The sequence below is a fragment of the Nestor notabilis genome, unplaced genomic scaffold (assembly GCF_000696875.1).
Source record: "Nestor notabilis isolate BGI_N333 unplaced genomic scaffold, ASM69687v1 scaffold9171, whole genome shotgun sequence".
NCBI lineage: Eukaryota > Metazoa > Chordata > Aves > Psittaciformes > Psittacidae > Nestor > Nestor notabilis.
In genome coordinates this window covers 6,552-19,132 of record NW_009913308.1, presented here as the reverse complement: position 1 = coordinate 19,132, position 12,581 = coordinate 6,552, and the positions used below count along the sequence as shown (strand labels likewise).

Here is a 12,581-nt window from a genome sequence, read left to right as displayed (position 1 = left end):
GGGCGCTGTGCCTCGTGTGGGTCTGCTTCGACGTGCTGTGCTGCACGGCCAGCATTTGGAATGTGACCGCCATCGCCCTGGACCGCTGCTGGTCCATCACCCGCCACCTGGAGTACACACCGCTCACCCGCCGCCGCGTCTCCAACCTCATGATCGCTCTTACCTGGGCGCTCTCTGCTGCCATCTCACTCGCCCCCCTTTTTGGCTGGGGGGAGACCTACAGCCCTGAGCAGGAGTGCTGCCAGGTTAGCCAGGAGCCCTCCTACACCATAAAGCCAGCTGGCGGGGCTTTTTACCTGCCCCTCTGCGTGGTGCTCTTTGTCTACTGGAAGATCTACAAGGCGGCCAAGTTCCGTGTGGGGGGCCGCAGGAAGAACGCCGTGGTGCCCCTGCCTGAGGCTGGCCAGGTAACGGTGGGGAACGGGAAGGAGAGTCCCCAGTGCCTCCCCCACTTTGGGGGCTTCTGGTTCTGCTTCTCATCTGCTCCCAGCTGCCACCCCTGTGTTGGTGGTTTAGGCACAGTGAGGAGACATGTTGTGGGGCTCTCATGTGAATTTAGCTCTGTTACAGACCAAACACGAGCAGTTATTAGCTAGTGGAAAAGTGCCACTCTTGGAGAAGAGTTTTATCCTCATTTTTTTCTTAAGTGCATCATAGGAGTAAGTGACAGGTGCATTCACTGCCAGTCTGGAGCCATTTAAAAGTCATGTCTTTAGTGTGAATTTGCCATTCCTTGGGGTTTTTTCCTCTTTCTTTTTTTCCCCTCTTTATTTTTTACAGTTTTAATGGGGTAACGAATACATAATCAGATCCCTAGGTTGCATACAGAGTAAATGCATACACATTTCTCTACCAGCATGTCTATAGAGAAATGTGTATGCATTTGTGTGGGATCTATCAGTGTCTGAGTAGAATTTAACAAGCAAGTAAGACACTTTATTTATGTACTTGGGCTAAATTACCTTGAATACTGGGGACGTACTGCTCCCTGCATAATGCTGAAGCAACGAGCAGTCGTTTCTATTTAAAAATTACCATCTGTCTTAAAAACCATGTCCTCCTCCGTATCCCAAACATTGCCTGCAACTCCACAAAGCCCCAGTCATTAGGGAGATCTCATTCATTTTGGGGATACAGCTAGCTGACAGGAAAGGGGTTGGAGTTGACCCCTTGTATCCCATTAAGTCAAGCCCTCTGCATGAGGACACTGTGACCCATGCCATGTTGCCAAGGTGCTTGGTAGTGCTCTCTGTAAACTCAGCTTTCTGTCACGTGCTTTTACTCTCACTCCTATCTGTGGAAATGATTCTTTACAACATGTTTTTGTGATTGCATGTTGTACTTGCTAAGTCCAGTTCCTGGACAAAACATGAGCTGTGTGGATGTTAGAGATACCTAAAAAGAAATGGACATTTCTGTTCAGTTGGAGTTAATACTGTAGAGCCTCACTCTGCGGAATCCCTCCAACTTTAGTTTGGACTCATGGTAGGAATGATGTTATTATGGTCACAAATAAAAAGTCTATGGGTTGTGTCCCCTGATTCTAGCAAGAGGTGACAGCACTGGCAATTTTATGTGGTCAGATGTGCAGATTTGGATTGTAATGTCTTGAAGATGTTTTTAATATAAACTGAGTTATGAAGCTGTCTTCCATGTAAAAGCACAAAATGTGTCAGAAAAGATGAGAGTGTCTCCTCTAGTGGCATATTTTTGTGTGTTTTTTGTTTTCCTATGGCCTTCATCCCCTGGCTTGCACCAAATTTCCAAGTTGTTTTAAGTATGACTAATGTATTGCTTGGAGTTAATGTATAATCCTCCTAAGTACAAGAGCTAGATGAATATTTGTAATGGTTTTGTATGCTTGATGTTTTACATGCACACATACTCATACATGACTAGTTGCTTGGAAGCTAAATGAGCTGAGGCATTGCTGCTGAAGTTTTAGGCTATAGAGACATGTTGTTGGTCCATCAGTTTTAACAAGAAAGAGTCTGACTCCTAATTGTCATAGTTCTGTCTGCAAATCCCTCACGTGGGCACAACTAGGCTGGCAGGTGAGTGCTTTTTGCTGATGCAGTGTCTAGGAGCTAGTTTAGGCTGTACTGACAATAATATTCCTGTCAGTGTGAGCTGAATCCCTGTTTTGGAGCGATTGACAGTGTAGCTGTTATTCCAACACCAGCAAATGCTCAAGACAGTAGTTCATCTCTCTTGTACTGGCAGTGATTGACATACTAACTTCTTTTATAACAGTGATTCTTGAATATGCAGTCAGTGTCTAGTGTCAACCTTCCCCATTGTCCCAGTAGCTTCATTTGCTGGCTTAAATAAAAAGATCTTTGTGATTCAGATGCAAACCTTTACTCCTCACCTAAAGAAAAAGCTGATTCCCAGCTGCACACATTTGCATTAAATGAACCCATGGATCAAGGGAGCTGGTGTTCCTGCCTCTTTGCAGTTTTCTTTCCTTAAAAGACAGAGACTTACTGAGTAAGGGTATGTGGCAAACCTGGTGACGTGATGCAGCTTTTCTTCTCCACATGCAGGGGTTATTAAACTGTCGGAGTCAGGTCTGTCCTTCTTTCTTACGGGGCAAATTCTGCTCCACTTGTTTTGCCCTTCAACTCACTCTAATTTCCCATTTCTTTCTCCCTTAACATATCTCCTACCTCTACTTTCTTTCCTGCCTTCCTTCTCTGAGAATGCTCACCTGTCATGCTTGCCCTTGGAACAGTTTTCTTCTGTCACTGTTAAGCTGGGTGCGAAGTGCCCTCTGCATCTATGTCAGTGTTCTCCCTGGGTGCCCTGCACTAGTTGATCTGAGTGACATCAAAGGGGCTTTCGGCAGCCGATGCCCAAGGTTGACGGTGCTTCCCAGGCTGGAGGTGAGTAGAAACAGCAGTGACTCCTTCTGGGAGACACATCTGTGTTGTACTTGGGTATTTGCTGTCAGGTAGCACTAGACTGGAACTGCATGCCAGGGCTGCAGTCTATGGCATGGAGTATACCCAGCAGTGTAGCTGGTTGATTCTAGCAAGTTAAAGAGGAAAAGATTTGAGGTCATATGCCAGTAGAAATACCTTGAAGAAACCAATGTACCAAGAGGAACAATCAGGATAGTACCTTAATATTTCGTACAGTGCTTTCCAGTGAACAGAGCCAGGCACCAAAGTTTGCAGGTTGCCACTGTGTATATACATGTGTGTATACACACACACACACACAGAAAGGGCAGTTGTCTCTGAGCTGAGAGTTGGCATACGTAAGTTATGTTTCTATACTCTTTCGGAGGTGCAGAAAAGAATAGTTACAAAATAACTATTTTGAGTAATTTTTGGTTAAAATTTTACTTGTGATTTTGAAAAACTCTTCTTGAAGTGTTAAAAAGAAACAGGCAAGAGACATGGACATGAAACATCTGAGGTGCTTCTAGTTTGAATGAGAGCTTGTTTCTTACTTCCCCTTCAAATAAAACCAAACCAAACCAAACCCAAAACAAAACAAAATAAAAAAAAGGCAGAATTGAGACCCTAAATTAGACTGGTGCTTTTTTTTTTTTTTTTTTTTTTTGGTTATGAAACTCTTTCGAAAGTGAATTCTACAGTCAATACTGACATGAGTGAGCCTTGTGAAAAAACTAGTGACATACCATCACTGACAGAGAGCTATACTCTGTCACACCTTGTTGACAGCAGGTAATGATTCTCTCCATAAGTAGGCCAATTGAAATTAATGAGACTGCTTGAAAAACCGCTTGAAAACCTTACTGGATAGTGCCCTTTTAGATCAACGAAGTCACTTGTAACATAGGTTTTGCCTGGCAAAACCAAGGATGGCAGAATCTGAATGTCAGGATTATTTACATGTAGCAATTTCAAAGTCATGTGAGGAGTTCAAAATCAAGTTCTGTTGGTGGTTGTGGGTTTTGATTGTTTGATTGTTTTTTTCTTTCTCCCCTCTAAGTACCTTGCATAGTGTATGAGTAATTAGGCTTGAGACAAACCTTACCAGTTTTGTGAGCATCCTTCCTGTTTTAAGTAGTATCAGGCCCCAGAACTCCAACAGTATAGTGTTCTACACCTTGGCCTGCTGGCTTCTCCAACCCATATGGACCATATGGGAGAGAAAACAGATTCTCCTCTGAAGCAGTTGCAGGCCTTCCATTTCTTATTTCTGCCTCTGACTGTATAAGTAGAGGAGATAAATCAGGAAACAAAGTGCAACTGTCTAGAAAACTGGCAGCAGGTAGAATCATAGAATGGTTTGGGTTGGAAGGGACTTTACGGATCATCTAGTTCCATGGGCCATGGGTAGGGACACCTTCTACTAGATCAGGTTGCTCAAGGTTCTGTCAGCCTGGCCTTGAACACTTCCAGGGATGGAGCATTCACAACTTCCTTGGGCAGCCTGTTCCAGTGACTCACCACTCTCACAGTAAAGAACTTCTTTATATCTAACCTAAATCTCCCCTGTTTAAGTTTGAACCCATTGCCCCTTGTCTTACCACTACAGTCTCTTGTGAATAGTCCCTCTCCGGCACCCTCAGTGTCAGGTAAGAGAAAGTGAAGCAGGAAGCAAAGTGGCTAGCGATTTCCTTGGAAAAATGCAGAGCTGTTCTTGTTTACAGCAGCAGCAGATCCTGTGACAGAAAGCAGGTGTTCTCTTCCCTATCAAATGTACTGTTTGTCATATTGCTGGAGCATCCAAGAAAATGTAGGCATTGCTATGTTTTGATCCTTTGCTGTGCATTTCATTTTCTTGTGTTCTTGTTTGAAGTTTGCCAAAGCTGCACTGAGGCAGGAACCATCTTTGCTGAATCACATGGTAATAGGCAAAACTCTGAACTTGCAGTCAGATTTGATTGATGTTTATCACCTTTACTGTTGTTCTGTTATTGGAGACCCTGGAGGTACTGTACAAACACATGCACAGTACCTGATGTGAAGGATCATTAATAACAATCATTAAAGCTATAAGGAACACTTTAAATCAAGGGATTTCATCAGAAGCTCCGTGGTGGCATGTTTATTATACTGCTGTTAGGAGCACAGGAATTGGGAACAGACGGCTCTAGGAACATACAGCCATTCAGTAGCAGTAATTTACTGGGAACAGACGAACAACAAAACTGGCATTGAACTGTAATTGCCGATCAACGTACAGAAGAATGAATTCTGAAACTAAAACCAAATTCCTTTGTGTCTGTCGAAGAATTTGTACTTGAGAGCTCTTTTCCTTCATTTAACTCTCTTTCCTCTGCTTGGAAAGTGGTCATCTCTGCACTTCTCAGAGCCCGTTGCCCCTGGAGCAAGTCCTGCAACGGGCTACTAGAATAATTAAGGGTCTTGAGCATCTTTCATATGAGGAAAGGCTGAGGGAGCTGGGCCTGTTCAGTGCAGAGAAGAGAAGGCTCAGGGTGTACAGATACTTACACACTTACAGTGTAAGTAAGTATCTGAAGGAAAGGTGTCAAGAGGATGAGGCCAGACTCTTCTTGGAGGTCCCAGGCAATAGGACAAGAGGCAGTGAGTATAAAATGAAACAGGAGGTTCCACCTGAACTGTGAGGTTGATTGAATGTTGGAATAGGTTGCCCGGAGAGGTGGTGGAATCTCCTTCCCTGGAGATACACAAGAGCTGTCTGGACATGATCTTGAACAATGTGCTCTAGGTAATCTGGCTCAATCCTGGAGGTCGGACTAGATGATATCCAGTGGTCCTTTCCAGCTTCAACCGTTCTGTGGTTCTGTGAAATAGCTGATGTAATGAATTCAGAACCTAATTCTGGCCTCAGAATAGCAGTCTTTTTATACCAGCTTTTTTCTCCACTGCTCCTGACCTGTAGCTGCTGCCTGGAGCAGTCCCTGGGCGGATGGAAGGAAATCTGTGCCCAAGGCATAGCATGTTGCTAGTGACTGAATGAGAACAGTGTGCAACACTCTGAAGAGATACTCATATAAGAGTGATGTGTCCAGTGTAAACTAAGGCATCTTAACAGATTCCTTTAATTTACAGTCTGCAACCACCTTTTCCCCTGTCGTAGCCTGCTCCCTAGTGCTCATCAGTAGGCCCAAAATGGGGGTAAAGGACTGGGCTTGTCCTTTGTTCCATGTGGCACAGTGATAACAGTCAGATACTGTGACTAACAGCTACACAGTCTTTTTGGCTTGTGCTCATGTTCAGACAATGCCAAACTGCAGTGGATTACCCCATGACTGCATGGGGGGAGGGAAGCCCTGAGCATGGGTCCCCTGCCAGTACTGCGTACCACAACAGTGTTTGCCTACAGTAGATTAATTTACTTTCCAGGTACTTTGTGTTTATGACAGTCTTGACAATGTGGTCTTGGGGGCTGATAGTTGTTAAAAGAATAATCTTGCGCCAGCCAGGCCAGGAACATGAGTGAAGTCTGCAGCAAATAATAGAGAGAGCAATAAAGAAAATTAAAAAATTGAAATTATAGTGAAAATTTGGACTTGCCCAGTTTTGCAGTATGCATTCATAGAATCACAGAATCAACTAGGTTGGAAAAGACCTCTAAGATCATCAAGTCCAAACTTGGCAGGACTGCCAAGACCACTAATAAACCATGTCACAGAGGTACTCATCTACACGGTTTTTGCACTCCAGGGATGGTGATTCCACCACTTCCCTGGGCAGCCTGTTCCAATGCCTGATCACCCTCTCAATGAAGAAATTGTTCCTAATATACAATCTAAACCTCTCCTGGTGCAGCTAGAGGCCGTTACCTCTTGTTCTATCACTTATTACTTGGAAAAAGAGACCAGCACCTACTCTTTCCATCCCCTGTTCAGGTAGCTGTAGAGAGCGATAAGGTCCCCCTGAGCCTTCTCTTCTCCAGACTAAGCGACCCCACTTCCCTTAGTGTTCCTCATAAGACTTATTCTCTAGACACTCCACCAGCTTTGTTGTCCTTCTAAACTGATGCATGTTTTCTGATATGAACAGCACTTCAGACTAAATCCATCAAAAATCTAGTGAACTTACTTGTTCCCTGAGGAATCTGACCGCACAGCAGGGATGAGATGCTGGCAGTCCTGTAGTAGTTCAGTAGTTGAGTTGAGGCAGGGAGGGATCACAGAACTGCAGAGCAGGTGCATTTACAGGGGTGTTGAGCACAGGAGTGCTGAGCACAGGGCCCCACTAGAAACCCTCTGTGAAGTCCGGTCCCTTTTGTGGTAGTGCAAGCCAGGAGCAGCTGGCCAGTGGATCACAGGTCTGCCAAGTAGCAGGGTGCATGCCAGGGCTGGCACTTGGAACAGTAGCCCATGCTGGGAATGCCCAAGAGGCAGGACTCATGGTGGGTGAGCCTGATGGAGAGCCAACTGAGCAAGGGGCGGTCACAGCATGTGTGGCTGGTCAGCTAGCAACATCGTAGGGGGTGAGCATGAGACACTGATCATCATGGAAAGCTGAGCTTTCATGCAGCTTCCTTGTTTTGTGTGATTGTTTGAGGCACAGGCTGAAGGACCTTGCTGAGTAGGGATACTAGTTACCTTTTCAAGAACATTTTGTGTGTCCTTTTCAAAGGATTTCTTAAGGAAAATTGAAGCTAAATATCTCCAGTCTGCCAGGGGTATTTACACAGGTTACTTAATGGAAGGTTCAAGGAGACATCCCATTATTTTTCCTAAAGCACCAGGCTGCTATTTGCACTTCATTATTACTGTTACTACAACATTATTGAGAAGTCCCAGGAAGAACTAGTGAAAAAATAATTGGAGGGGGGGGGAAACTATGACAACAGAGAAAGTAGAAATTCTGCAGATAGGAAGACAACTACTGTCTTGTAATTTACAAAAAATACCAGGATCTATTTTCACTTGCTGTTCAGTATTCAGAGGCCTGATCTAACAACCAGTGGTTTGTGAAAACTCCTCTGATTTCAGTAGGAGCTTGGCCAGGCTATAAATACATGTTCCATTAAGGAAAACACTTCAGGACTGTGGTATCTTCTATAAAAATAAGTATCTTTTTCCTGTAATATGTAATTAAATGATAAAAGAGTTGCTACTAGTAAATTTTGCAGTTCAGTTACAAGCCTTCTAAAACCTTACCTTACACACCAAAAAGACTGATTTGATGTGGCACACTGCAAGCTCTATCTTCTGAGTAAGAGCTGAAGGTTAAATATAGTGCCAAACCATGCCCAATGCTAGTGACAAAGTCCTTTGTATGGCTCTTCCCAAGAGGCATACTTATGTAGCTATTCCTGAGGGCTAAGACGTAATCTTTCAGGGTTGCTTGTCACAAATTTGTCCTCGTGTCATATATTCATCCCTTTTTGCAGAGTGTGATTAAGGATGTGTAGAGCAAGTCTTTCTGGAGACAAATGGTGTGATCCTTGCTACATGAGGGGTGTCCCATTTTAATTGTCAGGACAGATGTGATTTTCATTTTCCTCCATTATTTGCCTGCACCCATAATTTGCTGCTCATACATTCTGCAGCCATGTCTCGTATCTGAGGGTAAAGACAGGATATCCATCTTGAAGAGTGATTGTCCAGCCTTTGCCAGCGCTTCCCTCTCTGAGTGGCTGTGCTCGTATCAAGTAGAAGCCCTCCATCTATTATAAAGCTTGCACAAATGTGGCACGTGCATGTGGAATACGTAGCTGATTTAACAATAAGCTGTCTTTGGAGCCATGACAAAGTCTTGCAGTGCTTGTGTATTATCACTTAGGCAAATTTTAGACCCTCAGGTTGTATCCTTAAACTGTTTATTTTATTGCACTGTCTTCATAACTGAAGCATGTAGAAGAACTTTAAACTCACAGGTACTTTAATCTTCAGATTAAAATCTCAAGGGAGTATCTTTTTCTGGTTAGACTCTGAGCACAGAATAATAACTTGTGCCCAGAACCTGTTTTCCACGGCCTCGCTGCCACCTGGAGCACTGGGCTGTACTCATGGCAGAGATAAACGTCCTGCCCTCAGTGAAAGAGAAGACAAGAAGCACCATCAGCAGCCTGGAGTAGCTGAAGTTTTCTCCTTGCTTGTGTAACTTCTGCTCAAGCCAGAGTTTGAACTGAAGGTGACTGAAACCATGTTTTTCTGGCAATAGAATACTTTTTTTGCCAGAATACTGACTAGATCTGAGTGAAATAAAGGACAGGTGACAGAAGAAGGAAAAGGAGGACCAGAAAACACTGCTCTCCAGCAAAGCTTTTTGTTGATTACTATCAGAGTATTTTATGAGCTAATTCCAAATGGTGGCACAGCACCTGAGGGTGCATCATTTCAGGTGCATCCTTATGATTCCACTGTTGTATACTGTGTTGGCACTGGCCAGGCAGCAGCAGGTGTGATCTGTCTCTCTCCTGAAGGGAGAAGTGCCTGTAATAAGATAGCCTCTGTCAAGGAGGAGCAGAAGACACCCAAGTTCTGTCTTTTGTAAGGGACTCTTCTTGTTGGGTTTACTTTCCACTGAAATATTTCCAAAGTATTCAGTTTTATTTCAGGCATGTATGATTTTTTTTTGGGGGGGGGAGGGGAGGTGTGGTGGTAATGGAATATTGGTATTTTCCAAAGATCAGACACATTTCTTAAAACTTTCCTTTAACTGAAATCCTGTTCTTTCATTTAAAAAGTTCTGATGGAAAATATTTCCTGCAGATTTAGCCTAGTTTGTTGGGGTATGCTCTGTCCTTTCTGCAGAACAAGTAGTAGTGCCAAGCTCCTGCGCCCACCAGAGGTGGGATTCTGAGCTGTGAATCCAGGCAGTTAGGCTAAATAGCTTTAAGAGCAGGCATTTGTGGCAGGTTCCTCCCTAATACCATAGCGAAATGAACCAAAAGGGCCCGCAATGAAATGAAACTCATTTATGATTTAGGCCTGAGAAACCCTAAAGGTCAATATAGCAGCGTTGGAGAGTCCAGGTGAGAGATGGGCAGAAGGCACTTGCCTTTGTTAGCCTTCCTTACCACCCTGATTTCCCACTAGTTATCAAGGCATCCAGTAAACTGAAAAAGAATGCCCACAACACACGTGGCATTGGTTATTCTATTTATTTAGCTTTGTCAGTCACACTCAACAGCTTTTCAGATGTAATGAGAAGTCTGGTAATTTTGGCGCTCTGGGGCATTTTCTTTCTTTTAGCATGGAAGGAAGGGAGTTCAGGCCTTTTGTGGTAGGTGCACAGATGTTGTGCTGTCATTTAAAAGTAATACTTCACTCAAACAAACAGTCTCAGTAAGAATCTGTGTTTGCTTTTGTTTTGAGGTGAAGGAAGCTTCACATGAACCACAGATGGTGTTTACAGCTCGTCATGCAGCTATCACTTTCCAGACAGATGGAGAAACGTGGAGAGAACAGAAAGAGAAGGCGGCAGCTCTGATGGTTGGCATCTTAATTGGAGTTTTTGTGCTGTGCTGGATCCCTTTCTTCATCACAGAATTAATAAGTCCCCTCTGTTCCTGCAACATCCCACCCATCTGGAAAAGCATCTTTCTTTGGCTTGGCTACTCCAATTCTTTCTTTAATCCTCTCATTTATACGGCATTTAACAAAAATTACAACAATGCCTTCAAGAACCTTTTTGTAAAGCAGAGATAAAAGGGGACACAGAGTAGAAAATTATTCTTTTATTGCGCAATACAGAGATTTCTTGAGGGAAACGTGCCTATGATGGGTACTGTTTTCATGCACAAGAGCTACTTGAATGCATTTAGGAACAACCAAAAAGAAGATGGAAGATGTTTGGATATAAATCTACTGACAGTTTACTGTTCCCCCCTGGAAATACATACATATATTCTGCTCCAGGGGTTGGCAAAGAAGATTGAAGCAGTGAATACCTCCCATCTGCTCTTTGAATCGACACGTTACGGTCTGCAAGCGAACCACTCTCTGTGTCTAATACCATGACTGTCAAATCTAACTGGACTGATCTCATCTAACCAGCTACAGGTGCCATTATGTAGCACTCTCTTCATTAGCAAAGGCACCAGTGGGAACTGCTAATTGAGCAATACTGAAATGTTTGTGATATGGGCAGGATGCTGGCTTCATTTCTGAGATTTATTTGGAAGGGAATAAATACGCTGTATTCAATCAGTTGCTGAATTGATGTGAAATTAAAATGGATGAACAAGCTGTGTGTTCTGTAGCAAGCAGCAGTCCTTGAGTGAAGTCTCAGTGAAATACAGGACAGCTATGTCCCCTGGGGTTATGTGAAACTTTAAGGCCAAGTGTAAAATTATTCAGAGCTACTGGAAGTGTGCTCTCACTGCTTGCATAGGAGGAGGACCTCACATGGAGTCTTCACCTGCAGTGTACTTTCTCACTCTGCAGGGCTCAAGCTCTCCCTGTTTTCTACAACCCAGGTGAGCTCCAGACAGATACCTGATACCTCCAAGTGAAGCGGGACTGTCTGTGTTATCATTTCATGCTACCATAAAACTAAGCCTGCACCTGTGTTACAAACACCAAACATGTTGTGTTCAATCATCAGGTTTGCTGGCAGCACCATGTGGCTGCTTGGCAGGAGTCGGTGAGTATCACCTGCACTGCTGTCTGGGGTCCTTGCACCATAAATGTGTCCATCACCCTGAGAAGTGCACAGTTTGTCAGCTTGCTTCACCTTCCTCCTTCTGTAAGAAAGGTTTTGATGCCATCAGCTCTAAGTGACTCCAGAAGCTCCAGTGACTCAAAATCAAGCCATAAATTGTCCTTCCAAGATCTCACAAACACTCATGTCCTAACGACATGTACATAAATAAATTAAAAGGTAAGTATTTCCATGTATACTGCCCAGTCTCTCTCTCTGTTTGTTCCTCTAGTGGGTTTTGCTTCCTCCCCTTATCTGAGAAAGGCTGCTGAGTATTTCTAGTGTGGCAGCTTTTTACAGACACAGAGTCCCAGCGCCCTCTCCCATCTCCTCCTGAAGCTGCTTTAGCTACTGTAAGGACAAAACACTGTAGCACTACTGATGGGGCTGGGCAATATCACAACTAGTTTTGAAGTTGAGGTTTAACCTTTTGCCCTGCTGTCCTCTGCCAATTTTGTGTTTGCTGCTGCTGAAACAACCCTTTGATCCAAAGCGTACCCTCAGGCAAACAATGCAGAACTGCAGAGAATGACTAAAAGCCATGAATGTCAGCTCCACCAACATACACCACTGGCATCTTGAGCTCACTGTAGCGTATCACACTCAGCCTCACCTCTGACAGTTACCAACCTAACGGGCATCACATCGATGTGAGTGCTGACTGTGAGGCTTCTACCAAAGTCTTGGTACCGTGGCAGTCTCTCAGAGGGAACGGCAGCCAGGTGAATTTCCATCAGCTAGGGACTGATGTACTTAACAGCCATGCCAGCGAGGTATAGCAAGTAACTTTTGTATTCTGAAAAACAAAAAAATTATGCAGCCTTTACTTGCTTAACTTTAAAGCAGGGATTACTACAGTGTAGCCTAAAATGATTCATGTACCTGGTGATGCCATACTGAGCTTTGTGTCAGATATATGGGCAACTTAGATCCAGGCAAGTTCCAGCTCCTTTCTGAAGAAGTGGTTTAAACAAATGCCCTCAAAGCACGTTCCTCCAGTTCCCATAGAGAACC

The 12,581-nt window shown here is 43.9% G+C and overlaps 1 protein-coding gene across 1 annotated transcript in view; it reads left to right on the top strand.

Annotated features, from left to right (window-relative positions):
- Positions 1 to 10,573, top strand: part of LOC104412422 (5-hydroxytryptamine receptor 5A-like) — a gene marked incomplete at its 5' end in the record, with an annotated part of 10,979 nt that extends 406 nt beyond the window's left edge. Inside the window, 2 exons of the mRNA XM_010023145.1 lie at positions 3 to 407; positions 10,241 to 10,573. Coding sequence (XP_010021447.1) covers positions 3 to 407; positions 10,241 to 10,573 — 738 coding nt within the window. The remainder of the gene's footprint in view (positions 1 to 2; positions 408 to 10,240) is intronic.
- Positions 10,574 to 12,581: the final 2,008 nt, after the last annotated feature.